Source organism: Microtus oregoni, unplaced genomic scaffold (assembly GCF_018167655.1).
Source record: "Microtus oregoni isolate MIOR12 unplaced genomic scaffold, Mior012 000050F_ref0000143, whole genome shotgun sequence".
NCBI lineage: Eukaryota > Metazoa > Chordata > Mammalia > Rodentia > Cricetidae > Microtus > Microtus oregoni.
The window spans coordinates 1,814,162-1,841,727 of NW_024543256.1; the positions used below are offsets into that span (position 1 = coordinate 1,814,162).

General features: G+C 37.7%; 1 protein-coding gene across 1 annotated transcript in view; it reads right to left on the reverse strand.

Moving 5' to 3' along the window:
• Nucleotides 1-27,566, reverse strand: part of LOC121437126 (coagulation factor VIII-like) — a 157,314-nt gene that overhangs the window by 45,552 nt on the left and 84,196 nt on the right. The window contains 7 exon segments of the mRNA XM_041636966.1: nt 16,261-16,346; nt 18,197-18,268; nt 18,680-18,796; nt 19,697-19,879; nt 20,065-20,293; nt 20,738-20,950; nt 27,031-27,184. Coding sequence (XP_041492900.1) covers nt 16,261-16,346; nt 18,197-18,268; nt 18,680-18,796; nt 19,697-19,879; nt 20,065-20,293; nt 20,738-20,950; nt 27,031-27,184 — 1,054 coding nt within the window.

Here is a 27,566-nt window from a genome sequence, read left to right on the forward strand (position 1 = left end):
AAGATACTATAGAGGAAACAGACTCATTGATCAAAGAAAACATTAAAAACAACAAATTCTTAACACGAAATATTCAGGAAATCTGGGATATCATGAAAAGAACAAACCTAAGAATAAAAGGGGTAGAACTAAGAATAATAGGGGTAGAAGAAGGAGAACTCCAACTCAAAGGCCCAGAAAATATATTCAACAAAATTATACAAGAAAACTTTCCCAACTTAAAGAAGGATATCCCTATGAAGGTACAAGAAGCTTACAGAAAACCAAATAGATAGGATCCAAAAAATCCCCTCACCATATAATAATCAAAAGACAAAACATACAAAATAAAGAAAGACTATTAAGAGCTGCAAAGGAAAACAGTCAAGTAACATATAAAGGCAAACTATCAGAATTACATCCGACTTCACAATGGAAACCCTGAAAGCCAGAAGGTCCTAGATAGATATGCTGCAGTCACTGAGACCATGGAAGCAAGCCCAGACTACTATACAAGCAAAGCTTTCATTCACCATTGATGGGCAAAACAAAACATTCTATGACAAAAACATATTTAAACAATACATATCCACAAACCTAGCCTTACAGAAAGTACTAGAAGAAAAACTCTAATGCAAGGAAGCTAACTAAACCCACAAAAACACAGACAACTGATAACACCCCACCAGCATAACCCAAAGAAAGGAAACACAAACACTACTACCGAAAAATAACAGGAGTTAAAAACCACTGGTCATTAATAATGCTTAATATCAATGGACTCAATTCACCTATAAAATGACATAGGCTAAGAGAATGGATATGAAATCAGGATCCAGCCTTCTGCATTTACAACAAACCCACCTCAATCTCAAAGACAGAAACTACCTCAGAGTAAAGAGTTGGAAAAAGGTTTTCCAATCAAATGGACCAAAGAAACAAGTGGGTGTGGCTATCCTAATATCTAACAAAATTGATTTCAAATTAAAATCAATTAGAAGAGATGGAGAAGGACACTTTATACTCATAACAGGAACAATTCGTCAAGATGAAGTCTCAGTCCTGAATATCTATGTCCCTAATATAAGAGCACCCACATATGTAAAAGAAACATTACTAGAACTCAAAGCACACATCAAATCCCACATACTAATAGTAGGAGATTTCAAAACCTCTCTCACCAATGGACAGGTCAACCAGACAGAAACGTAACAGAGAAATAAGAGAATAAACAGATGTCATGACTCAAATGGACTTAACAGGCAGCTATAGAACATTCCACCCAAACACAAAAGAATATATCATATTCTCAGAACCTCAAAAAACCTCCTCTAAAATTGAACACATATTTGGTAACAAAACAAACCACCACAGATACAAAAAAATTGGAGTAACCACCTGTGTCTTATTGGATCACCAGGGATTAAAGTTAGAATTTAACAACAATACTATCCTCAGAAAGTCACAAACTCATAGAAATTGAAAAATCAACTACTGAACCACCCCTGGGTCAAGGAAGAAATAGAAAGAAATCAAAGTCTTCCTTGAATTTAACAAAAATGCAGCACAGCATACCCAAACCTGTAAAACACTATGAAAGCAGTGCTAAGTGGAAAGTTCACAGCACTAAGTGCCCACGTAAAGAAAACAGAGAAAGCAGACATTACTGACTTAACAGCACATCTGAAAGCTCTAGAACAAAAAGAAACAGACTCACCAGGAGGAGTAGAAGGCAGGAAATACCCAACTTGAGAGCTGAAATCAATAAAATAGAAGCAAAGGAAACAATACAAAGAATCAATGAAACAAAGAGCTGGTTCTTTGAGAAAATCAACAAGATTGACAAACTCTAATCCAAACTAATTAAAAGGAAGAGAGAGAACATCCAAATTAACAAAATCAGAAATGAAAAAGGGGACATAACCACAGACACAGGAAATTCAGAGACTCATTAGGTCTTACTACAAAAATTTGTACTCCACAAAATTGGAAAAAGCAAAATAATGGACAATTTTTTAGATAAATACCATATACCGAAACTAAATCAAGACCAGGTGAGCAATTAAAATAGACCAATAAGCTGTGAAATATTAGAAGTTGTCATCAAAAAACTCTCAACTAAAAAAATACCCAGGGCCGGATGGTTTTAGTAAAGAATTCTACCAGAACTTTCAAGAACAGCTAATGCCTAAACTCCTCAAAGTGTTCTACATAATAGAAACAGAAGGGGCATTGTCAAACTCTTTTTATGAGACTACAGTTACCCTGATACCAAAACCACACAAAGGCTCAACCAAGAAAGAGAATTACAGGCTAATCTCACTTATACTGGCAAACCGAATCCAAGAACCATTAAAAAAAATCATCCACTATGATCAAGTAGGCTTCATCCCAGAGATGCAGGGCTAGTTCAACATATGAAAATCTATCAATGTAATCCATCATATAAATAAACTGAAAGCAAAAAATTTGATCATTTCACTAGATGCTGAAAAATCATTTGACAAATTCCAACACCCCTTCATGATAAAGGTCTTGGAGAGATTAGGGATACAAGGATCATATCTAAACATAATAAAAGCTATTTACAGCAAGCCAACAGCTAACATCAAATTAAAGGGAGAGAAACACAAAGAGATCCCACTAAAATCAGGAATAAGACAAGGCTGTCCAATCTCTCCATATGCTTCAACACAGTTCTTGAAGTTTTAGCAACAGAAATAAGACAACAAAAGGAGATCAAGGAGATTCAAATTGGAAAGGAAGTCAAACTTTTGTCATTGATGATATGATAGTGTAGATAAGTGATCCCAATAACTTTACCAGAGAACTCCTACAGCTGATAAATACCTTCAGTGATGTGGCAGGATACAAGATCAACTCAAAAAGAAAATCAGTAGCCCTCCTATATACAAGGGATAAAGAAGCAGAGAGAGGGAAATAAGAGAAACATCACCTTTTACCATAGCCACAAATAGCATAAAATATCGTGGGGTAACACTAACCAAAGAAGTGAAAGACCTATTTGACAAGAACTTTAAGTCTTTGAAGAAAGAAACTGAAGAAGATACCAGAAAATGGAAAGATCTTCCATGCTTTTGGATAGAAAGGATCAACATAATAAAAATGGCAATTCAACCAAAAGCAATTTATTTATTTATTTTTTATTTATTTATTTTTTGTCAGTTTTTCCATTTTCATTTATGTATGAATTTTTAATAAAAATGCACAATGTAGAGCGTTAATGCAAGTTAAAATGTTTGGTGAACACATTCAGCAATTCAACTTGATAACAATTATAAATAAATCTGTTAAAATGTTCTGGATAATTTCAGCATTTGGATTAGCACCGGACTGAAATCTCAAGGTCCAAATCAGGAGCAGAAGGAGAGAGAGCATGAGCAAGGAACTCAGGACCGCGAGGGGTGCATCCACACACTGAGACAATGGGGATGTTCTATTGGGAACACAAAAGCAATTTATAGATTCAATGCAATCCCCATCAAAATCACAACACAATTCTTCACAGAGCTTGAAAGAACAATAATCAATTTCATATGGAAAAACAAAAAACCTAGGTTAGCCAAAACAATCCTATACAATAAAAGAACTTCTGGAGGCATTACCATCCCTGACATCAAGCTCTATTACAGAGCTTCAGTAATGAAAACAGCTTGGTATTGGCATAAAAACAGAGAGGTTGAGCAATGTAATTGAATTGAAGACCTGGATATTAATTCACACACTTATGAACACCTGAGTTTTGACAAAAAAGCTAAAATTATACAATGGAAAAAGGAAAGCATCTTCAACTGATGGTGTGGTCATAACTGGATGTCAACATGTAGAAGAATGAAAATAGATCCATATCTATCACCATGCACAAAACTCAAGTCCAAATGGATTAAAGAACTCAATATAAATCTGACCACATTGAACCTAATAGAAGGGAAATTGGGAAGTAGTCTTCAACGCACGGGCACATGATACCACTTCCAAAATATAACCCTAGTAGTACAGACACTAAGAGCAACAATAAATAAATGGGACCTTCTGAACCAGAGAAGCTTCTGTAAAGCAAAGGACACAATCAATAAAACAAAGAGTGTGCCTAGTGAAGGGGAAAAGATCTTCACCAACCGCATATCAGACAAAGGACTGATCTTCAAAATATATAAAGAACTCAAGAAATTAGACATTAAAATTCTAAATAACCCAATTAAATATGGTGAGCTGAGTTAAACAGAAAATTCTCAGCAGAAGAAGTTCAAATGGCCAAAAGATACTTAAGGAAATGTTCAACTTCCTTAGCTATCAGGGAAATGCAAATCAAAACAACTCTGAGATACCATCTTACACCTGTCAGAATGGCTAAAATAAAAAACACTAATGATAGCCTTTGCTGGAGAGGATGTGGAGTAAGGGGAACACTCATCCACTGCTGGTGGGAATGCAAACTTGTGCAACCACTTTGGAAATCAGTGTGGTGGTTTCTTTTTTTTTTATTTTTGATTGAAATTTATTCCTAATTTCACTGGAGTGGAGGCCAAATCATATTCATAGAAAAACAGATAACATTGAGTAAATAGTATACTGAGTATTACATAAGAAAGAATCAGACTTATCTGAGAAGTTTACCAAATTACTTAATGTAAAAGATGCTCAAACACTCTTTTTTTTTCCAAATAGCTCCTTTTAAACTTTTCTATTAATGAGATCATTCAAATTTTAAGAGTTTGGTTTTGTATGTAATTTAGTATAGAATCCAGACTAGCTGAGTCAGACGCTACTATGTCTGTGAACTTGAAGGGACTATGCAATCCCCATTAAAATCCCAACAAAATTCTCCACAGACCTTGAGAGAACAATAATCAACTTTATATGGAAAAAAAAACAGGATAGCGAAAACAATCTTATACAATAAAGGAACTTTTGGAGGCATTACCATCCCTGACCTCAAACTCTATTACAGAGCTATAGTATTAAAAACCGCTTGGTATTGACATAAAAACAGAGAAGTCGATCTATGGAATCGAATAGAAGACCCGGATATTAACCCACAAACCTATGAACATCTGATTTTTGACAAGGGAGCTAAAAGTTTACAATGGAAGAAAGAAAGCATCTTTAACAAATGGTGCTGGTATAACTGGATGTCAACCTGCAGAAGAATGAAAATAGATCCATATCTCTCACCATGCACAAAACTCAAGTCCAAGTGGATTAAAGACCTCAATATAAATCTGACCACACTGAACCTGATAGAAGAAAAAGTGGGAAGTAATCTACAACACATGGACACAGGAGACCACTTCCTATGTAGAACCCTTGTAGCACTGACAATAAAGCTTCACTGAATAAATGGGACCTCCTGAAACTGAGAAGCTTCTGTAAAGCAAAGGACAGTGTCATTAAGATAAAAAAGGCAGCCTACTGATTGGGAGAAGATCTTCACCAACCCCGCAACAGATAAAAGGCTGATCTCCAAAATATATAAAAAAAACTCAAGAAACTAGACTTTAACATGTTAATCAACCCAATTGAAAAATGGGACACTGAACTGAACAGAGAATTCTCAAGAGAAGAAGTTCAAATGGCCAAAAGACACTTAAGGTAATGCTCAACCTCCTTAGCGATCAGGGAAATGCAAATCAAAACAACTTTGAGATACCATTGTATACCTGTCGGAATGCCTAAAATCAAAACCACCAATGATAGCATTTGCTGGAGAGGATGTGGAGTACGGGGTACACTTATCCATTGCTGGTGGGAATGCAAACTTGTGCAAACACTTTGGAAATCAGTGTGGCAGTTTCTCTTGGCGGTTTCTTAATAAATTGGGAATCAACATAATTCATGATCCAGCAAGTCCACTCTTGGAAATATACCCAAAAGATGCTTAATCATACTACAAAACTATTTTCAACTATTCATAGCAGCATTATTTATAATAGCCAGAACCTGAAAACAACCTAGATGCCCCTCAACTAAAGAATGGATAAAGAAAATGTGGCACATTTACACATTAGAATACTACTCAGTGGTAAAAACAGCAATGACATCTTGAATTTTGCATGCAAATAGATGGAATTAGAAAACACTATCCTGAGTGAGGTAACCAAGACCCAAAACATTATGGATAAGGTTTCTACTCACTCATAAGTGAATACTACCTATAAACAATGGATATTGAACCTCTAGTTCATGATTTTAGAGAAGCTAAGTAATAATTTGAACCTAAAAAATATATATAGACCCACCTGGAAACTGGAAACAGACAAAATCACCTGACAAAATTGAGAGCATGGGGGCAGGAGTAGAAGGAAGAGAAGAAGGGGAAGATGAGGGAATAAGGGAAGGGTTGAGTAGAACTTGACGGAATGGGATAGTCAAGATGGAAGAACAGATATGAGAGCAAGGAAAGAGATATCTTGATTGAGGGACCATTATAGGGTTAGCAAGAAACCTGGCTCTAGAAAAATTCCCAGGAATCCACAAGGATGACCCCACCTAAGACCCTAAGCAATAGAAGAGAGGGTGCCCAAACTGGCCTTGCCCTGTAGTCAGAAGGATGATTATTTTAAATATCACCATAGAACTTTCATTCAGCAACTGATGGTGACGGGCAGAGATCCACATTGGAACACTAGACGGAGCTCCCAAAATCCAGTTGAAGAGTGGAAGAAATGAGAATATGAGCAAAGAGATCAAGACCATGAAGGGTTCATCCACTGAAACAGGTTACCTGAGCTAATGGGAGCTCACCAACTCCAGATGGACTGGAAAGGAACAAGCATAGGACCAAACTAGTCCCTCTGAATGTGAGTGACAGTTGTATGGCTGGGGCAGACTGAGGGGACATTGGCAGTGGCACTAGGATTTATCTCTACTGCATGTACTTGCTTTTTGGGAACCTATTCTCTTTGGATGTATACCTTGCTCAGCCTAGATGTAGTAGGGAGGGCCTTGGGCCTTCCACAAAGCAAAATGCCTTATCCTCCCTTAGGATTGGAGGGGAGTGGTGTGGGAGGGTATGTGGAGGGAATGGGAGGAGGACAGGGAGTAGGAATTTGAATTTTTTTAAAAAAAGAATTTAATAAATTAAAAAATAAAAAGAATATAGAATACAAGGTCTTGTAAGGTCATAAATTCAATTATAGATATCACTGTGATTTTATTTTCCAAGTAGAAAGAAATGGGACACATCTGTTTTTTCAATTTTATTCCCAAGTGTGTTAGGATTTTATTGCTGTGAGGAGACACCATGACCACAAAAACTCTTCTAAAGTAAAACATTTAACTGGGGCTGGCTTACTGTTCAGAGGTTTAGTTCATTACTGTCATGGCTGGAAGCATGGTAGCATGATGGCTGACATGGTGCTGGAGAGAGAGTTGAGAGTTCTACATCTGGATTGTTGGCAGTCAGAAGAGAATGTCACATTGGGTGTGACTTGAGCATCTGAGTCCTCAAAGCTCACCCTGATACCATGGGAAACCAAGAAAAACTATCAAACAGGTAATGGAAACAGTTCAAGAATTGAAAACTGAAATGGAAACAAGAAAGAAAACACAAACTGAGGACTAGGCGGATATGGAAAATCTAGGTCAACGAGCAGAGACTACAGAAACAAGCATAATCAATAGAATATAAGAGATAGAAGAAAGAATATCAGATTCTGAAGACACCATAGAGAAGATAAACACACTGATCAAAGAAAACAGCAAAGCCAACAAATTCTCATCACAAAACATTCAGGAAATATGGGACACAATAAAAAGACCAAACCTAAGAATAATAGGGATAGAAGAAGGGGATGAGTCACAGCTAAAGGCCCAGAAAATTTATTGAACAAAATTATGGAAGAAAACTTTCCCAACATAAAGAAAGATATTCCTTTGAATATTCAAGAAGCATACAGAACACCAAACAGACTGGATCAAAAAAAAAAAAACATCTCCTCGCCATATAATAATCAAAACACAAAATATACAGATTAAAGAAAGAATATTAAGAGCTGCAAAGGAAAAAGGGCAAGTAACTTATAAAGGTAAACCGATCAGACTTACACCTGACTTCTCTATGGAAACCATGAAAGCCAGAAGGTCCTGGATAGAGGTACTGCAAAAACTAAGAGACCATGGATGCAAGCCCAGACTACTATACCCAGCCAAGCTATTGTTCACTATCAATGGAGAAAACAAGACATTCCAGGAAAAAAACAAATTTAAACAATATGTTGTAGTAATAGGAGTGGCGGGGCTGCGTTCCCAGCACCCCAGCCGCCCGCACAGCTAGCTTATGCCCCGAAATAACAACACACAAACTGTATTCATTTAAACAGTGCTTGGCCCTTTAGCTCTAGCACTTACAGGCTAATTCTCACATCCCGAACAACCCATCTCTAATAATCTGTGAGAACCGGTCTTACCGGGAAGATTCTAGCCTAGTCCATCCTGGGCTGGAGCTTCATGCCGGGAGCAGGGCATGGCATCTCTCTCAGGCGTCTGCTCCCGAGAGGAGAGCTGTCGAGTCTGAGCTCACTTCCTCTTCCTCCCAACGTCCTGTTCTGCCTACTCCTCCCACCTGTCTTCCAACCAATAAAATGGGCCAAGGCAGTTCCTTTATTAGCCAATGACCTTCCTCCATCATTTCCCCTTTTTCTGTTTAAACAAAAAAAAAGCTTTAACTTTAACATAGCAAAATTACATATAACAAAACAGTTATCAAGTAAAAGTTACAATAATCTTTATCATTACTAAGGAAAACTATAACTATAACTAACTATTCTTAACTCCATCAAAGACTCCAGAAAGATACAATACTACCTAAGCAAACAGGAAAAAAGCAACTTTTAAAGCTCTAGAAATGACAGAGACATCTCGCTGCCTGGACAGTCACCCAAAGTTCCTCTGTACTGTTGGGGCATCCATCTTCAGCCATAGGCAAGTTCAGTAGTCCTCTCTCTGTGGGTTCTCTGTGTCCAGTTTATACAATCCTCCAGGCAAGAGCAGTTTCTTGCCCCAATGGCTATCAAACACCATAACGAGCCTCTTCGATGCCCATCTTCCTCTTGAAGTAGATTGGTGCTGCCAGGAGCAGAGTGTCTCATTGTCATGAAAAGTCCTAAGTTATTAAAACATCAAATGTCCTATTCTGTAATCTTTGAAAGACATGAAGAATGTCTATCTAAAATATATCTCTATATATCTAGAAAATCTAACTAACATGACTACAAGCTTTACTATTATCGATGATTATTCATTAACAACCTATATTTCTTAATTATACAGTACATATTTAAATGAACTACACAATCACAATACCTTAATCAAAATCAGAAACACTTATACATATAACAAAATTGACCTTAAATCTCTATCAATAAAGCAAAATCTATACTAATGTAAATTATTCATATCTATATCATATCCCCCTTAAAATGTAAAAGAACGTTTATAAACCATATTTGGGAATATGGGCGCAGTTATTTCTCTCCAAACTGCTTCCTGCTGAATGGGGGCGTCGTTAATTAGGTCTTTCACGGTATAACCTGTGTGCTAGTTTCATCTCAGTTGGCAGTTGAGCGAAGCAATTTTCTGGAGATGTTCACAACAAACCTTCAGGAGGGCGTGGTCCATCATACCAAATCGGAATAGAAGAAATGAACAGCGTCTCATCCTCTGTGAAAACAAAATAAGAAACTCCTTTCCAAAGTATCATATCCTTAGATCCAAACTCAAAATATCTATGTTGGATTAGTTCAGAAGCATTTATAAACAAATATCTTTTAGTAGCTTTTGCTCTTTCCTCAGCATTCAAATAATTCAGAGAGAACATAATAGCATACAGTATCAAAATTCTCTGTGTATTTTCCATCTTTGTGCAGCTTTGTTTTAACCTCTATTTTGTTTATTTTTACTTTTAACTCTTTGCTTTTTGAGACAGGTTCTCTGTATCTTTGACCTGAAGTAACTCTGTAGACCAGGCTGTCTTTGAACTCTCAGAGATCCGCCTGTCTCTGCCTCCCAGGCATTGGGATTAAAGGTGTAAGCTACTACACCTTGAACTCACAGAGATCTGTTTGCCTCTGCCTTCTAGGCACTGGGATTAAAGGCGTGTGCTACCACACACAACAACTCTCTTCCTTTTTTTTGTTTTTTACTTTAAGAACTTCAACTTTTAGTCTGCATATATTTTTAACACACTTTAAACCATTCAGAAATTTTCTCTGTCTTTGAATCTCTCTTTACTGTATATTTCTCTTTTTCTGACCACATGAATCTTTAATTTACCAAGCAATATCAGTAGGACTAAAGCCGTGGCTTTGCCAGCTAGATCCAGTCCATTCCTTAGCTTTCCAGCCTCATGGCTGAGGTACTGGCTGTAGCCAGCAAGCGAGCTTCAGCAGCCTGTGCTTGCAAACCGCACAAACCGCCTGCATAAAAGAGTCAGAGTTTGCCCTGGCAGGACAGCCCAGAAAGGTGGCATTTTTAAACAGGGCAGCTTTTTTCCTGCTATGGCTGAAAACTGAAAAGCATGTGTTCAGCTTTTCGTCAACACCGTTTAAGTGTTTCATGGCAGGACCTCTTAATGAGCTGCAGGCTTTGCAGCTAAAGCTGAGTCAGGAAGCTTCTCTTAGAAGAAAGTGCATGCTTGCCTCTAACAAGCAGAGCAGACCCGAGAACACAGCGAGTCTAGTTGCCATCAAACAAATCGTAGCACTTTACTCCAAATGCTCTATTCAAAAGCTCTGTCTCCCGCAGGAGCCAGACAGAGATTGCAATGGCGGCACAGCCCCAGGAAGTCGTGCTTTAAAATGACACAGCGTTTTTTCTGCTACTGTTGCTGAATCAGGAAATCTCTCTACAGCACACCACCAACAAACAGCAAAAATCTGTGTTAAACTCTCGCTCCCTTATTTTTAAGTCTTCTCAGGTTTTTTAAGTGGGTTTAGTCCATCACATTGGGTGCCAATCTGTAGTAATAAGAGTGGCGGCAGGGCTGCATCCCCATCACCCCAGCCGCCTGCTCGGCTAGCTTATGCCCGAAATAACAACACACAAACTGTATTCATTTAAACACTGCTTGGCCCATTCTCTTCTAGGCTAATTCTCACATATTAATTTAGCCCATTTCTAATCATCTGTGTATGGCACCCCAAGGTGCGCTTACCAGGAAGATTCTAGCCTATGTCCATCCTGGGTCGGAGCTTCATCCCGGGAGCGGGGCATGGCGTCTCTCTCAGGCGTCTGCTCCCGAGAGGAGAGATGTCAAGACTCTGAGCTCACTTCCTCTTCCTCCCAGCGTCCTGTTCTGCCTACTCCTCCCACCTATCTTCCAACCAATAAAATGGGCCAAGGCAGTTCCTTTATTAGCCAATGACCTTCCTCCATCAATATGTAGCCACAAATCAAGCCCTACAGAAAATAATAGAAGGAAAATCACAACCCAAGGAATCCAACCATTGCCAATACTGCCTACAATAACTCAGGCATCTAGCGACCCTTAACCAGCATGACTCAAACAAGGGAGACACACAAACTCTACTACCAAAAACAATAAGAATAACCGGAGTAAACAACCACTGGTCATTAATATCACTTAATATTAATGGACTCAAATCACCTATAAAAAGGCACAGGCTAAGAGATTGGATACGAAAACAGGATCCAACATTCTGCTGTTTACAAGAAACAAATCTCAACCACAAAGACAGGCATCTACTCAGAGTAAAGGGTTGGGAAAAGGTTTTTCAAGCAAATGGTACTAAAAAAAAAGCATGTGTGGCCATACTAATTTCTAACAAAACTGACTTCAAACTAAAATCAATCAGAAAAGATCGAGATGGACACTTTATACTCATAACAGGAACAATTCATCAGGATGAAGTCTCAATCATGAATATCTACGCCGCTAATATAAAAGCACCCACTTATGTAAAAGAAATATTACTAAAACTCAAGGCAGACATCAAACCACACACACTAGTAGTAGGAGACTTCAACACTCCTCTCTCACCAATGGACAGGTCAATCAGACAGAAACCTAATAGAGAATTAAGAGAATTGTTGGAGGTAATGAAGCAAATGGACTTAACAGACATCTATAGAACACGCCACCCAAACAGGAAAGAATATACCTTCTTCTCTGCAGCTCATGGAACCTTCTCGAAAATTGACCACATACTCGGAAACAAAGGAAACCTCCACAGATAGAAAAAAATATCAGTGTCCACCTGTGTCTTATCAGATCACCATGGATTAAAGTTAGAAGGCAACAACAATGCTATCCCCAGGAAGACAACAAACTCATGGAAACTGAACTGTCAATTACTGAACCACACCTGGGTCAAGGAAGAAATTAAGAAAGAAATTAAAGTCTTCCTTGAATTTAATGAAAATAAAGAAACAACATACTCAACCTATGGGACACGATGAAAGCAGTCCTAAGAGGAAAGTTCATAGCACTAAGTGCCCACTTAAAGAAATTGGAGAAAGCATACATTGGGGACTTAACAGCACACCTGAGAGCTCTAGAAAAAAAAGAAGCAGACGTGCCCAGGAGGAGCAGAAGACTGGAAATAATCAAACTGAGGACGGAAATCAACAAAATAGAAACACAGAAAACAGTCCAAAGAATCAATGAAACAAAAAGTTGGTTCTTGGAGAAAATCAACAAGATCGACAAACCCCTATCCAAACTAATTAAACGACAGAGAGAGAACACGCAAATTAATAAGATCAGAAATGAAAAGGGGTACATAACCACAGACACAGAGGAAATTCAGAGAATCATTAGATCTTACTACAAAAGCCTGTATGCCACAAAACTGGAAAAAGCAAAAGAAATGGACATTTTTTTAGATAAGAACCATATACCAAAGCTAAACCAAGACCAGGTGAACGATCTAAATAGACCTGGTAGTCGCGAAGAATTAGAAGCTGTTATCAAAGATCTCCCTTCCAAAAAAAGCCCAGGACCAGATGGTTTCAATGCAGAATTCTACCAGAACTTCCAAGAAGACCTAATACCTATACTCCTTAATGTATTTCAGAGTATAGAAACAGAAGAGTCATTGCCAAATTCCTTTTATGAAGCTACAGTTACCCTGATACCAAAACCACACAAAGACCCAACCAAGAAAGAGAATTACAGGCCTATATTATTCATGAACATCAACGCAAAAATTCTCAATAAAATACTGGCAAACCGAATCCAAGAACACATTAGAAATATTATCCATTATGATCAAGTAGGCTTCATCCTAGAGATGCAGGGCTGGTTCAACATATGCAAATCTATCAATGTAATCCAGCATATAAATAAACTGAAAGAAAAAACCATATGATCATTTCATTAGATGCTGAAAAAGCATTCGACAATATTCAACACCCGATAAAGTTCTTGGAGAGATTAGGGATAAAAGGGTCATATCTAAATATAATAAATGCTATTTACAGCAAGCTGACAGCTAACATTAAATTGAAAGGAGAAAAACTCAAATGCATACCACTAAAATCAGGAACAGGACAAGGATGTCTACTCTCTCCATACCTCTTCAATATAGTGCTTGAATTTCTAGCAATAGCAATAAGACAACATAAGGGGATCAAGGGGATTTGAATTGGAAAGGAAGAAGTTAAGCTTACGTTATTTACAGATGATATGATAGTATACATAAGTGACCCCAAAAACTCTACCAAAGAACTCCTACAGCTGATAAACATCTTTGGTAATGTGGCAGAATACAAGATCAACTCCAAAAAATCAGTTGCCTTCCTATACACTAAGGATAAGGAGGCAGAAAGGGAAATCAGAGAAGAATCACCTTTCATGATAGCCATAAATAGCATAAAATATCTTGGGATATTTTCTGACCAAGGATGTGAAATATCTATTTGACAAGAACTTTAAGTCTTTGAAGAAAGAAATTAAAGAGGACACCAGAAAATGGAAGGATCTCCGTTGCTCTTGGATTGGGAGGATCAACATAGTAAAAATGGCAGTTCTACCAAAAGCAATCTATAGATTCAATGCAATCCCCATCAAAATACCAGCAAAATTCTTCACAGATCTGGAGAAGACAATAATCAACTTTATATGGAAAAACAAAAAACCCAGGATAGCCAAAACTATCTTATACAATAAAGGATCATCTGGAGGCATTACCATCCCTGACCTCAAACTCTATTATAGAGCTATAGTATAGAAAACAGCTTGGTATTGGCATAAAATCAGAGAAGTGGACCAATGGAATAGAATAGAAGACCCTGATGTTAACCCACAAACCTATGAACACCTGATTTTCGATAAAGGAGCTAAAAGTATACAATGGAAGACAGAGAGCATCTTCATCAAATTGTGCTGGCAAAACTGGATGTCAATCTGTAAAAGAATGAAATTAGATCCATGTCTATCACCATGCACAAAACTCAAGTCCAAATGGATTAAAGACCTCAATATCAGTCCGAACACACTGAATCTGATAGAAGGGAAAGTGGGAAGTACTCTACAACACATGGGCACAGGAGACCACTTCCTACGTATAACCCCAGCAGCACAGACACTAAGGGCATCATTGAACAAATGGAACCTCCTGAGACTGAGAAGCTTCTGTAAAGCAAAGGACACTGCCACTAAGACAAAAAGGCAACACACTGACTGGGAGAAGATCTTCACCAACCCCGCAACTGACAAAGGTCTGATCTCCTAAATACATAAAGAACTCAAGAAACTAGACCATAAAAGGCTAATCAGCCCAATTATAAAATGGGGCACTGAGCTGAACAGAGAATTCTCAACAGAAGTTCAAATGGCAAAAGACACTTAAGGTCATGCTCAACTTCCTTAGCGATCAGAAAAATGCAAATCAAGACAACTTTAAGATACTACCTTACACCTGTCAGAATAGCTAAAATAAAAACCACCAATGATATCCTTTGCTGGAGAGGTTGTGGAGGAAGGGGTACACTCATCCATTGCTGGTGGGAATGCAAACTTGTGTAACCACCTTGGAAAGCAGTGTGGCGGTTCCTCAGGAAATTCGGGATCAACCTACCCCTGGACCCAGCAATACCACTCTTGGGAATATACCCAAGAGTTGCCCTATCATACAACAAAAGTATATGCTCAACTATGTTCATAGCAGCATTGTTTGTAATAGCCAGAACCTGGAAACAGCCGAGATGCCCTTCAATGGAAGAATAGATGAAGAAAGTATGGAATATATACATATTAGAGTACTACTCGGCAGTAAAAAACAATGACTTCTTGAATTTTGCATACAAATGGACGGAAATAGAAAACACTATCCTGAGTGAGATAAGCCAGACCCAAAAAGAGGATCATGGGATGTACTCACTCATATTTGGTTTCTAGCCATAAATAAAAGACATTGAGCCTATAATTTGTGATCCTAGAGAAGCTAAATAAGAAGTTGAACCCAAAGAAAAACATATAGGCATCCTCCTGAATATTAACCTTCATCAGGTGATGAAAGGAGACAGAGACCCACATTGGAGCACCGGACTGAAATCTCAAGGTCCAAATCAGGAGCAGATGGAGAGAGAGCACGAGCTAGGAACTCAGGACCCCGAGGGGTGCACCTACACACTGAGACAATGGGGATGTTCTATCGGGAACTCACCAAGACCAGCTGGCCTGGGTCTGAAAAAGCATGAGATAAAACCGGACTCGCTGAACATAGCGGACAATGAGGACTACTGAGAACTCAAGAACAATGGCAATGGGTTTTTGATCCTACTGCACGTACTAACTTTGTGGGAGCCTAGGCAGTTTGGATGCTCACCATACTAGACCTGGATGGAGGTGGGTGGTCCTTGGACTTCCCACAGGGCAGGGAACCCTGATTGCTCTTTGGGCTGAGGAGGGAGGAGGTCTTGATTGGGGGAGGGGGAGGGAAAGCGAGGCAGTGGCAGGGAGGAGGCAGAAATCTTTAATACATACATACATACATACATACATAAATAAATAAAGCTCACCCCCATTGACACACTTCCTTCAACGAGGTCACAACTACTCCTAATAGTGCCACACCTCCCAGTAGTGTGTCTCTCTATGTACCTTTGGGGGTCGTTTTTATTCGAGCCATCACACCAATAATTCCTTTTTGAATATTTTTATACAAATTAATAAGTCATTCTATTTTACAGTTTCCTCGTATGTAAACTGATGTTTTATAGGAGAGACTACAGAATAAAAGGGTGTATATAATGTTTCGAACTTGTTGAATGTTGATATATTTCTCATAGTTTTCTGACCTTGATCCAAGAAAAGGGCTCCTTGGTACTCCAGGCATTGATTGATCCAGAATGATGAAGTCTTGCCAGGTTTGGGGCCCACTGTCCTTTGTCCAAGGAAGAAGAGAAAGATTACATTATTATATATTCTACTGTAATTATCTTAAAATCTTTGGAAAAACAGTATTTTCTAGAGAAAGGTTAATCCTCATGGAAGAGATAGAGAAAAGCATAAAAGTTTTGTAGTATCATAGTACTGATTACTGTTTAAAGGATTCATTTTTTGATGTTGCATATTCCATGTTCTACTTTTTATGGGGAGGCAATATTGGGGAATGAACCTGGGCCCTTGCATGTGTTAGGCAAGCACTCTACCATTGAGGTATATATGCACTCTACAAGTGGTCTATAATATTTCTTTATCATGTAATGTACATTTATTACAGAAAAGTCAAAAATTTTTAAAGAATAGTAAGAAAATAAAAGAAATAAAAAGCATGATACTTCCATCAAGAAACTCTTCAAATAATACCCAAAACTCCTTTTTTTCTTTCTCCTTTAAAGTAGAGGTTTGACAAACCATTTTATATCAAAGGCTAGATAGCAAGTACTTTAAGAGTGGCATATTATATGGTCTCTTTTTTAAACTACATAACTGCCACTGCAGCCATACATGCTATGTAAATGAATGTGTGTGACTGTGTTGCAGTATAAGACTTTTTATAGACATTTCAACTTGAATTTTGTAATTTTAACATGTCATATTTAACACTTAAAACTTTTTTAAGTCATCTAAAAATGGAAAAGTTGGGCCAGTGAGATGTCTCAATGAGTAAAAGTGCTTGTCACTAAGGTTTATAACTTGAGATTGATCTACATACCAGGAGAGAAAAGACTCATGTAGACTGTCTTCTGATTTCTATACATGCACATAGACATGTGCACACACATGCACATAAATAAGTGTAATAGGTTTTTTTTTTAAATAGAAAAGTTAACTATCTGGGAAAAGGAAGCAGACTGAAAAAGTGGGAAGAGAAGTATGACAGGATAATAGAGTAGAATCAAAGTACATTGTATTCAAATAAGAAAACAAAAATGTCACAATGAAAGTTATACTTTTAGATAAGTAATATACACTAAAAACTGAAAATTATTCTTAACTCATGAAAATAGGTAATGGACCTAAAGACAATGATCTGTAAACCCTTATTCTAGAATAATGTGTAAAGAATTTTATAGACTCTATTAAAACTTTAATAAAACTGTTCCGAAGCAAATGTAGCTTCCTACTATGCTCAGTATAATGAGCTCATGGGAACAGCAATAAAGAGGGAAGGCTATTTCAGGAGTTAGTGCCATTGCCTAGGTAAGAAATGAAAGTGGCCTGAACCAAGAGCACTTGTTGGGAATGACCCAGGTTCAATTCCCAGCATCCTCAAAGCAGGTCACAACCACCTGTAACTCCAGTTTAAGGGAATTCTATGCCCTTTTCTGGTCTCCACAGGCACCAGGCATGCCAGTGGTTTACAGATGTATATGTAGGCAAAACATCCATATATATATATATATATATATATATATATATATATATATATATAATATATATATATTAGAAAAGCATGGAAAGAAACTCTCTAACAGGAATGAAAAAAATTATCATCCCAGATTCTTTTTTTTTATTGAGAAAAGGAGAAAAAAAACAAGTTTCCACCTCCTCCCAGCCTCCCATTTCCCTCCCCCTCCTCCCCCCTACGCCCCCTCCTCCCACCCTTCTCCCCCTCCCCCCACTCCTTTCCCCCTCCCTCTCCAGTCCAAAGAGCAGTCAGGGTTTTCTGCCCTGTGGTAAGACCTAGGACCTCCCACCTCCGTCCATATCTAGGAAGGTGAACATCCAAACTGGCTGGGCTCCCACAAAGCCATCCCAGATTCTTAAAACAAAAATCATAGTATTTACCATAGTGTCCTGAAGCTGTAATCTGAAAATCTCTGATGCTTCCAGAAGCAATTCCCAGAGGAATCTGGCACTCTGAAATCAAACACAGTAGCTATAAATGACACAGAACCCATGAAAACAAGGATACATTAATTACTTTTAGCTAAGTGATATTTCTCTTACCTTGTTTAAAGTTATATCCCCAAACTCTTCCATGTAAAGTTTGTAAGTTATCATTGGTAAATGAATCAAAATTAAGCCCCAAAATCTACTATTGTGAAATTTAAGACTGTTTAAGCACCAGTTTGTTACATACCATAGATTCATATTCAAAGGGTACAAAGCTTCAACCTCCTCTGAGAACTCTAATGGTTTCTATCAGCAATATTCATTTTAAATTTAATAATAATACAAGCTTGTATTTATTTCTTGACAAAGACAACCACTTCAAAAAGGAGTAAAGTTGTATAGAAATAGACTGAATATTTAGTGAGCTTTACTCACGCTTGTTGTACACCAGAAAAAGAGTGCTCATTCCAGCCTGTAAGTGCTCGCCAATAAGGCATTCTACTCGCCAAATGCCAGCTCTGGATGGTAGCATTTCCACTGTCTCAAAAACTCCTTTTAAAATCAAAAGAAACAAAAATTATTTTATTAAAAATGAATATTAAATACATTGACTTATTTACAATATGTATTATCACAATAAGCTACCAAATTCAGTTCCATCATTCTCAGATCTCTCAATAAGTGCAAGACTTTTTGTGTACATTTTTGCTCTGAAAAATACTATAGGTGTCTTTACTATTGACAAAATGTTACTTTCAAGGGGAAGAGAAATCATAGTAAGATCATCTTGGGTCTATAGTACTAGGCAAAGGGATCTCAAGTTGCAAGAAGCTGGAAGGAGGGGAGAAGCTGAACAGGTGACTCGAAGGTTAAGAATGCTAGTGCTCTTGAGTTTGATATCTACTACAGATGTCAGGCAGCTCAAAACTACCTGTAATTACAGTTCCAGGGGTTCTGATCATCTCTTTTGGTCTTCGTGAGCACCAGACACTTACTTATATGTGCATACCAACACAAACACAGACAGACAGACACACACACACACACACTCACACACACACAGACACACATGTACCCACAAATATACTGTTTAAAAATAATATTGTGTTTTTATCAACACTTTCATTAGTGCTTCTCCAATATATTAGTTACATGCATAAGCAAATTAGTCTTGATAACTACTGGTGCCATGTAGGTTTTGAGGGGGAAATGACAAAAGATTCTTAGGAAAGTACTATATGGTACTAATTATTCATTTTTAGTAATTTCCATATACTTGAAATTATCTTGTTCATTTGCTAATTTATTTCTCTCCAGTATAAGATAAAATTACCAGAAAAAATAAGACATTTCAAAAAGGTGCTTCTCTGTTTTGTTATTGATTATATCACCATTTAAAGCAAATACTCAAAGCACACAGAAACTAGAAAAAATGAATAAACTATGTCACACCTGGGTAGAGGTTATACACTGCCATTTTGTACTCTTCTTTTTTCCGTACAGTGAACACATGTCCACTGAAATGAATAGATTGGATATTCTCATTGCTGCCCATGCTGAGAAGATACCATCGAATTCTTTGATCTTGAGCCATTACTAAACCCGGTAGGGTATCCATCACATAACCATTGATTGCTGGAGAAGAACAGAGAAGATTATTAAAATATTTCACTGAAGCGTCCTTCCTTGTTCTCCATAGAAAATCCTGATACTCATCAGGATTTCATTTCTCAATACTGTTCAAATGTCTGGCTCAAAGCTCATTTGAAAAAGTACACTACATTTCACAATGAATAATATTTATATATTGATTATGTTACCATGGAAGCGATAATTCTCTTTCACAGTGGGGTCTTCCATCTGGATATTGCAGGGTATCTTGCAGTTCCTTTCCACATTTTCAGTGAAGTACCAGCTCTTGGTCTCATCAAAGATAGTGAAAAACAGAGCAAATTCCTGTACTGCCACTTGTCTACCAAGCGCAGGATTCAGCGTGTTTGTGTGGCAAATCAGAAGGGGTCCAATCAATCCTGAGTGCATATCTCTTTCCTAGAGTTCCCAAGAGGGCATTAATTGTATTAGTGTAAGTTCTCTCTTGGCAGCATACCATTTATTCTCTACAGTAGATTCCAGAGTAATATTTCTAACACAGAAAAGTGATAATACTTCCTTCACTTTAAAACTTTTCATTGTGTTTCGGATATATAACAAAATTCTTAGTATAGAGGATTAAAAAAAAAACAGGCTGGAAAACGGTTCAGTGGTTAAGAGCACTGACTGCTCTTCCAGATCTGGGTTTTATTCCCAGCACCCACATGGCATCTCACAACCGTTTCTAACTCCACTTCCAGGGAATCCAAAGCCTCCTTCTGAGATGTACAGATATATACACAGGCAAAACACACATACACACACACACACACACTTAAAAAAAGATTTAAAGGCCATTTCTTTTAAATGATAATATAACTATCCTAATAAGGAATGACTTACAAGATCAACATCAGAGAAATAAGCCCAGGCCTTGCAGTCAAACTCGTCTTCTGTGGGCGCCATATGATGTTGTACTTTCCAAAAATAAATTTTGGTTTCATTAGGTTTGACAAAGTTTCTTCTAGGTTCTTCTCCTTGTGTTTGATACTCCTTATAAGAAATGAGGCTAGAATAGAAGGAGTAGGGACGAGAGGCCTGGTTTTTGAAAGTTACCTGAAGAGGAAAAAAATTCAGAAAGAATAAATTTTTATAATAATAAAATCCTAAAGAGTTATAAAGTTTTATAACTATATCTCTCTATCTTTTGTTCTTTATCCAATTTTTATTACCTCAGATCTTAAGAGAAATTTATGAGAAAAATTTTAATTCTAATTTTATATGAAAACTATGAAGGTGAAAATTCTTAATTACTTAAAAGTAATTCAAATGTAAACAGAAAATGTCACTATAACTTCAAGAGTGACTACTTAAGGTTTGCCATTCCAAAATGGATGTGTATTATCATTTTAAAATTTTATTTATTTTATTCAGTTCTTTGAGAATTCCAAACAATATATTTTAACTTTATTTACCTCCACTTTTCTCCAAGATCAAACTCTACATCTTTACCCAAATGTGTGTTTTCTTTTTTAAAGATTTTCTTTTTTGATTTAAAAACTATGCATATTTATCATAGAAACATACAAATTAAAATAAATTCGAAGTCAGAAAGAAATGTACCTATAACTCCATAGCTTTAGATGCCTCTATAATTTACTATCAGTCTACTGGAATAAAGTAACTTTAATCTGTTTCTTAAAATGCATCAAAAATTACTTACACTTTACACAAGTTACTGAGAGATGGTTAAATAATTAAATATAAAAATGAACGTATAAAAGAAAATATTTAAAACCCTTCCAGATAGAGAGGTATTTTTGTGAATATAAAAACAATGAAAATACCAAAGAGAAAAGTTTTATGAGTTACTACCTAAAAAACTTTTATTTCAAATATCATATGAAGTTGAGACAGTAAACTTATAAAAATAATTTCAATTAAAGTTATCACTTGTAATATCTAATATATAAGATAATATTAATAAAATTATCCCCTCCCAAAAGATAAATTTATAAAGGACATTAACAGAGAATTCATAATTTCTGTATAGTACAGTTCTGGACTTTTATCCTAGGAAAAGGAAAACAATTATTTATAAATAGAGAAAAACAAAGCTGTGTGGGGTTGTTTGACTAGGAATGGTCCCCATAGATTCATGTGTCTGAGTTCTTGGCCCATAGTGGGTGGCACTATTGGGAGGGTAGCCTTGTTGGAGTAGGTGTGGCCTTGCTGGAGGAAGCATGTCACTTTGGAGGTGAGCACTGAGGTCTTATATGCTCAAGCTAGGTTTAGTGTGGCAGTCTCCTTTCTCTGCCTGTGCATCACAATGTAGAACACACATATCCTTCTCCAGTATCATGTCTGCCTGCACACTGCCATGTTTCCCACCATGATGATAATAGAGTAAACCTCTGAAACTGTAAGCTAGTCTCAATTAAATGTTTTCTTTTATAAGAGTTGCCATGTTTGTAGTTGTACAGGGTATAGTTAAATCATGCTAGGCATAATTATGACCTGGTTAAATATATAACACATTTGCAGTTGTATGTGGGATAGTTATGTTTAGGCATTATTATGACCTAGTATTGTTTTCATTTGGAAATTAATCATAACATAAGGAGATATGATTGTGTGTCAAGTTGAGAAAGTGTGAATTTCAGATGGCTAGTTTGTTTAGATTGTTCACCTGGTCCTGGTTTAACTTTGGTATATGGTATTTATCTAAAAAAGTGTCCCTTTCTTTTACATTTTCCAGTTTTGTGTTATACAGGCTTTTGTAGTAAGATCTGATGATTCTCTGAATTTCCTCTGTGTCTGTGGTTATGTCCCCCTTTTTCATTTCTGATCTTATTAATTTGTGTATTCTCTCTCTGCCGTTTGATTAGTTTGGATAGGGGTTTATCAATCTTGTTGATTTTCTCCAGGAACCAGCTTTTTGTTTCATTGATTCTTTGGATTGTTTTCTGTGTTTCTATTTTGTTGATTTCAGCCCTCAGTTTGATTATTTCCAGTCTCCTACTCCTCCTAGGTGAGTCTGCTTCTTTTTTTCAAGAGCTTTCAGGTGGGCTGTTAAGTCTCCAATATGTGCTTTCTCTGTTTTCTTAAAGTGGGCACTTAGTGCGATGAACTTTCCTCTTAGGACTGCTTTCAAAGTGTCCCATAAGTTCGAGTATGTTGTTTCTTTATTTTCATTGAATTCAAGGAAGACTTTAATTTCTTTCTTTACTTCTTCCTTAATCCAGGTATGGTTCAGTAGTTGATTGTTCAGTTTCCATGAGTTTGTAGGCTTTCTGGGGGTAGCATTGTTGTTGAATTTTAACTTTAATCCATGGTGATCTGATAAGACACAGGTGGTTACTAATATTTTTTTTGTAACTGTGTAAGTTAGCTTTGCTACCGAGTATGTGGTCAACAGAGAATTCTCAACAGAAGAAGTTCAAATGGCCAAAAGGCACTTAAGGTCATGCTCAACTTCCTTAGCAATCAGGGAAATGCAAATCAAAACAACTTTGAGATATCATCTTACACCTGTCAGAATGGCTAAAGTCAAAAACACCAATGATAACCTGTACTGGAGAGGCTGTGGAGGAAGGGGCACCCTCATCCATTGCTGGTGGGAATGCAATCTTGTGCAACCACTTTGGAAATCAGTGTTTCGGTTTCTCAGGAAATTCGGGATCAACCTACCACTGGACCCAGCAATACCACTCTTGGGAATATACCCAAGAGATGCCCGATCATATGACAAAAGCATTTGTTCAACTATGTTCATAGCAGTATTATTTGTAATAGCCAGAACCTGGATACAACCTAGATGCCCTTCAATGGAAGAATGGATGAAGAAAGTATGGAATAGATACACATTCGAGTACTACGCTGCGGTAAAAAACAATGACTTCTCGAATTTTGCATGCAAATGGATGGAAATAGAAAACACTATCCTGAGTGAGGTATCCCAGACCCAAAAAGATGAACATGGGATGTACTCACTCATAATTGGTTTCTAGCCATAAATAAGGGTCACGGAGACTACAATTGGTGAACCTAAAGAAACTAAATAAGAAGGTGAACGCAAGGAAAAACATCTAGTTATCCTCTTGGCTATGGGAAGTAGACAAAATTGCCGGGGAGAAAATTGGGATCTTGGGGGTGGGGTGGGATGGGGGTAAGGGGAGATGAGGAGAGAAAAGTTAGAAGGGAAGGAGGGGGGAACTTGGGGGAACAGGAGGATTGGGATAAAGGAAGGTTGGACAGGGGAGCACGGAACCACAATTCTTAGTTAAGGGAGCCACTTTAGGGTGGGCAAGAGACTTGACCCTAGAGTGGCTCCCAGGAGCCCATGGTGATGTCCCCAGTTAGTTCCTTGGGCAGCTGAGGATAGAGAACCTGAAATGACACTATCCTATAGCAATACTGACGAATATCTTGCATATCACCATAGAACCTTCGTCTGGTGATGGATGGAGATAGAGACAGAGACCCACACTGGAGCACTGGACTGAGCTCCCAAGGTCCCAATGAGGAGCAGAAGGAGGGGGAATATGAGCAAGGAAGTCGGGACCACGAGGGGCGCACCCACCCACTGAGACAAGGGGGCTGATCTAGTGGGAGCTCACCAAGGCCAGCTGGACTGTGACTGAAAAAGCATGGGATAAATCCGGACTCATTGAACATGGCAAACAATGAGGGCTGATGAGAAGCCAAGGACAATGGCACGGGGTTTTGACCCTACTTCATGTTCTGGCTTTGTGGGAGCCTAGCCAGTTTGGTTGTTCACCTTCCTAGACATGGACGGAGGGGGGCAGACCTTGGACTTTCCACAGGGCAGGGAACCCTGACTGCTCTAAGGACTGGAGAGGGAGGGGGAGAGGAGTTTGGGGGAGGAGGAGATGGGTGGAAGGAGGGGAAGGGAAATGGGAAGCTGGGAGGAGGCGGATACTTTTTTTTTCCTTTTCTCAATAAAAACAAAAACTTAACAAAAGCAAAAAAAAAAAAACATGGCTAGTTTGGTTGTCAACTTGAATATATCTAAAATGAACTACAATCCAGAAAAGGAGGGTACACCTGTGATCTGGATCTTGAGGTGAGAGGATAACATACCTCTGGTCAGAATCTTGAGGCTGGAAGACACAGCTTTTGATCCAGACCCTGAGGCTGGAAGACACAGCTTTAATTGGTGCCACACCTTTTGCTGAAAGCCCATATAGGGACAGAGAAGAAGGACAGTTTGGTTTGTTGCTTGCTTGCCCTTGCCTTGTCAGCACATTTATTCCTTCACTAGCATTGGAGCCTACCTCTTTGGGAAGACCAGCTGAGACACCAGTCTTTTGGGACTGAATAACTATTAGATTCTTGTACTTTCCAATCACAGCTATCCATTGTTGGATTAGTTAGACTGTAGCTTATAAGTCATGCCAATAAATTCCATATATATATATATATATATATATATATATATATATATTCCATAAGTTCTATGACTCTAGAGAACCTTGACTAATAATTCTTTGGGTATGGTGGCATTCAACTTTAATCATAACACTCAAGAGGTAGAGACAGGAGGATCTCTGTGAGTTTGGGTCCAGCCAGGTCTACATAGTGAGTTTCAGAAGGTAAACCAAGGTATAGTGGTTTGAATAAAAACGGCCACCATAGGCCCATATGGAGTGGCACTAATAGGAGCTGTAACCTTGTTGGGGGTAGGTGTGGCTTTGATGGAGGAAGTGTGTGACTAGGAGTTGGACTTTGAAGTTTTAAAAGTCCATGCCAAGACCAGTGTCTCTCTCTTTGCCTGTGGATCAGTATATAGCTCTCAGCTACTTCTCCAGCACCATGCCTGCTATGCCTGTTGCTAAGTTTCCCCACCATGATGATAATAGACTAAACCTCTGTAAGAAAGCCCCCCAATTAAATGCTTTCTTTTATAAAGGTTGCTTTTGTCATGGTATCTTTTCATAGCAATAAAACATTGACAAAGACACAAGGCTACATTGTGAGATGCTGTCTCAAACAAAGAAAAGGAAAAAGAAATGATCTAAAAGGTTATTCAAAGTATATATTTAAGTAATCTATGCTCCCATCAATTCATGTGATAGAATATCATGTAGTCATTCTTCTTTGTTTTATTTTTTGAGATAGAGTCTCTCTATGTTACTCTGACTGTCCTTAAATTCCATATGTAGACAAGGCTGAACTCAAACTCATAGAGATCCATCTGCCCCTGTTTCTGATCCTAAGTGTGGGGGTGGGAGATGAAGGAGGATTAAAGACATGTGCAACCATGCCCATATACATAGTCCTTCCTTCTTACTTAAGAAGTATTTGGATGATGTAAAATATTTATTACATAATACACAATTGAAGAGGCAGAATTATATATATTACATATGGTATAATTTCCAATACATAAAGGGAAAAACCAGGCAACAGATGAGGAATATACATCAAAATGAAAATTATAGGATTATTTATCTCCTCAATTTTTATGTACTTTAATTTTTTCAGATGGCAGAACATATTATTTTTTACAACTGGTGTACATGGTACTATGTTACAAAAGGATATTTTCGTTCATGTACATATGAACATATTCCTCACACAGTCCTCTTCTATCTTCTCCTTCCTTTCTCCTCTCTCCCATTGATTACATTTGTTTCCATAGACCATGCGTGCCTAGCCTTTTTACACTGTGACATGATGTTATCTACTTACCATCACACTGAAGAATGGTACAACTGAGTTTCAAAAAATGCAAAAAAACCCTCTATAATGCTTTAAGTAAGTTTGTGATTTTGTGCTAGGACATGCTTATCTATATTTGGTTGTATGTGGGTTTGCAGGCTATAGGTTGAACCTAGACTAGTGGTTCTCAACCTTCCTAATGCTGTGATCATTTAATATAGTTCCTCATGCTGTGGTGACCCCCAACCATAAAATTAATTTTGTTGCTACTTTATAACTGTAATTTTGCTATAGTTATAAATAATAATGTGACTATCTATGTTTTAAGATGGACTTAGGGGACATGTGAAAGAGGAATTAGACTCCCCAAAGAGGTCTAGACCCACAGGTTGAGTACCACTGGCCTAGACAGTTTAACTTCTAATTTCATGCCATTTGTATATGTTATTTTTTATAAACAGAAGCAAACCATATATAGAGAACTTTTTGTAATTCCATTGTCCTTAACTTACCATAATGTTGTCTTCAACTTCTGCTCTTATATAAGGCCCCAACAACCCCAAATGTTCATTTAGTTCTCCCCGGTATAAGGGTTGACTAAAGGAGCCATCAGTAAATTCTTGAAAAACTACTTTCTTGAACTGAGGTGCATTGCCACTTTGATCCCTGGAGAAAAAGCAGAAGAAAAGTATTACTTTGATGGACCCATGAGAAAGGATGCCTCACACTTTTGCTTTCCTTGTATTTAAGATATGCTTGATAAAACTGGTGATATATAATAAATGCAATGGTATAGGGAGGAAAGAAATAGAGATGAAAGAAAATTTTCACAGGCAAAGGAAGTAGCTCACTTAGTAGAGTGCTTGCCTAGCATGCAAGGAACCCTGGCCTCCATTTCCAATGCAGCATAAACTGGGTATGATGGCTGTACCTCCACCACCTAGGAGGCTGAAGCAAAATAATCACTATAAAGTTTAAGCCAGCTTGAGCTACACAGAAAATTTGAGAATAGCCTTAGGGACCTGAGACCCTTTTAGAAGAAAAAAAA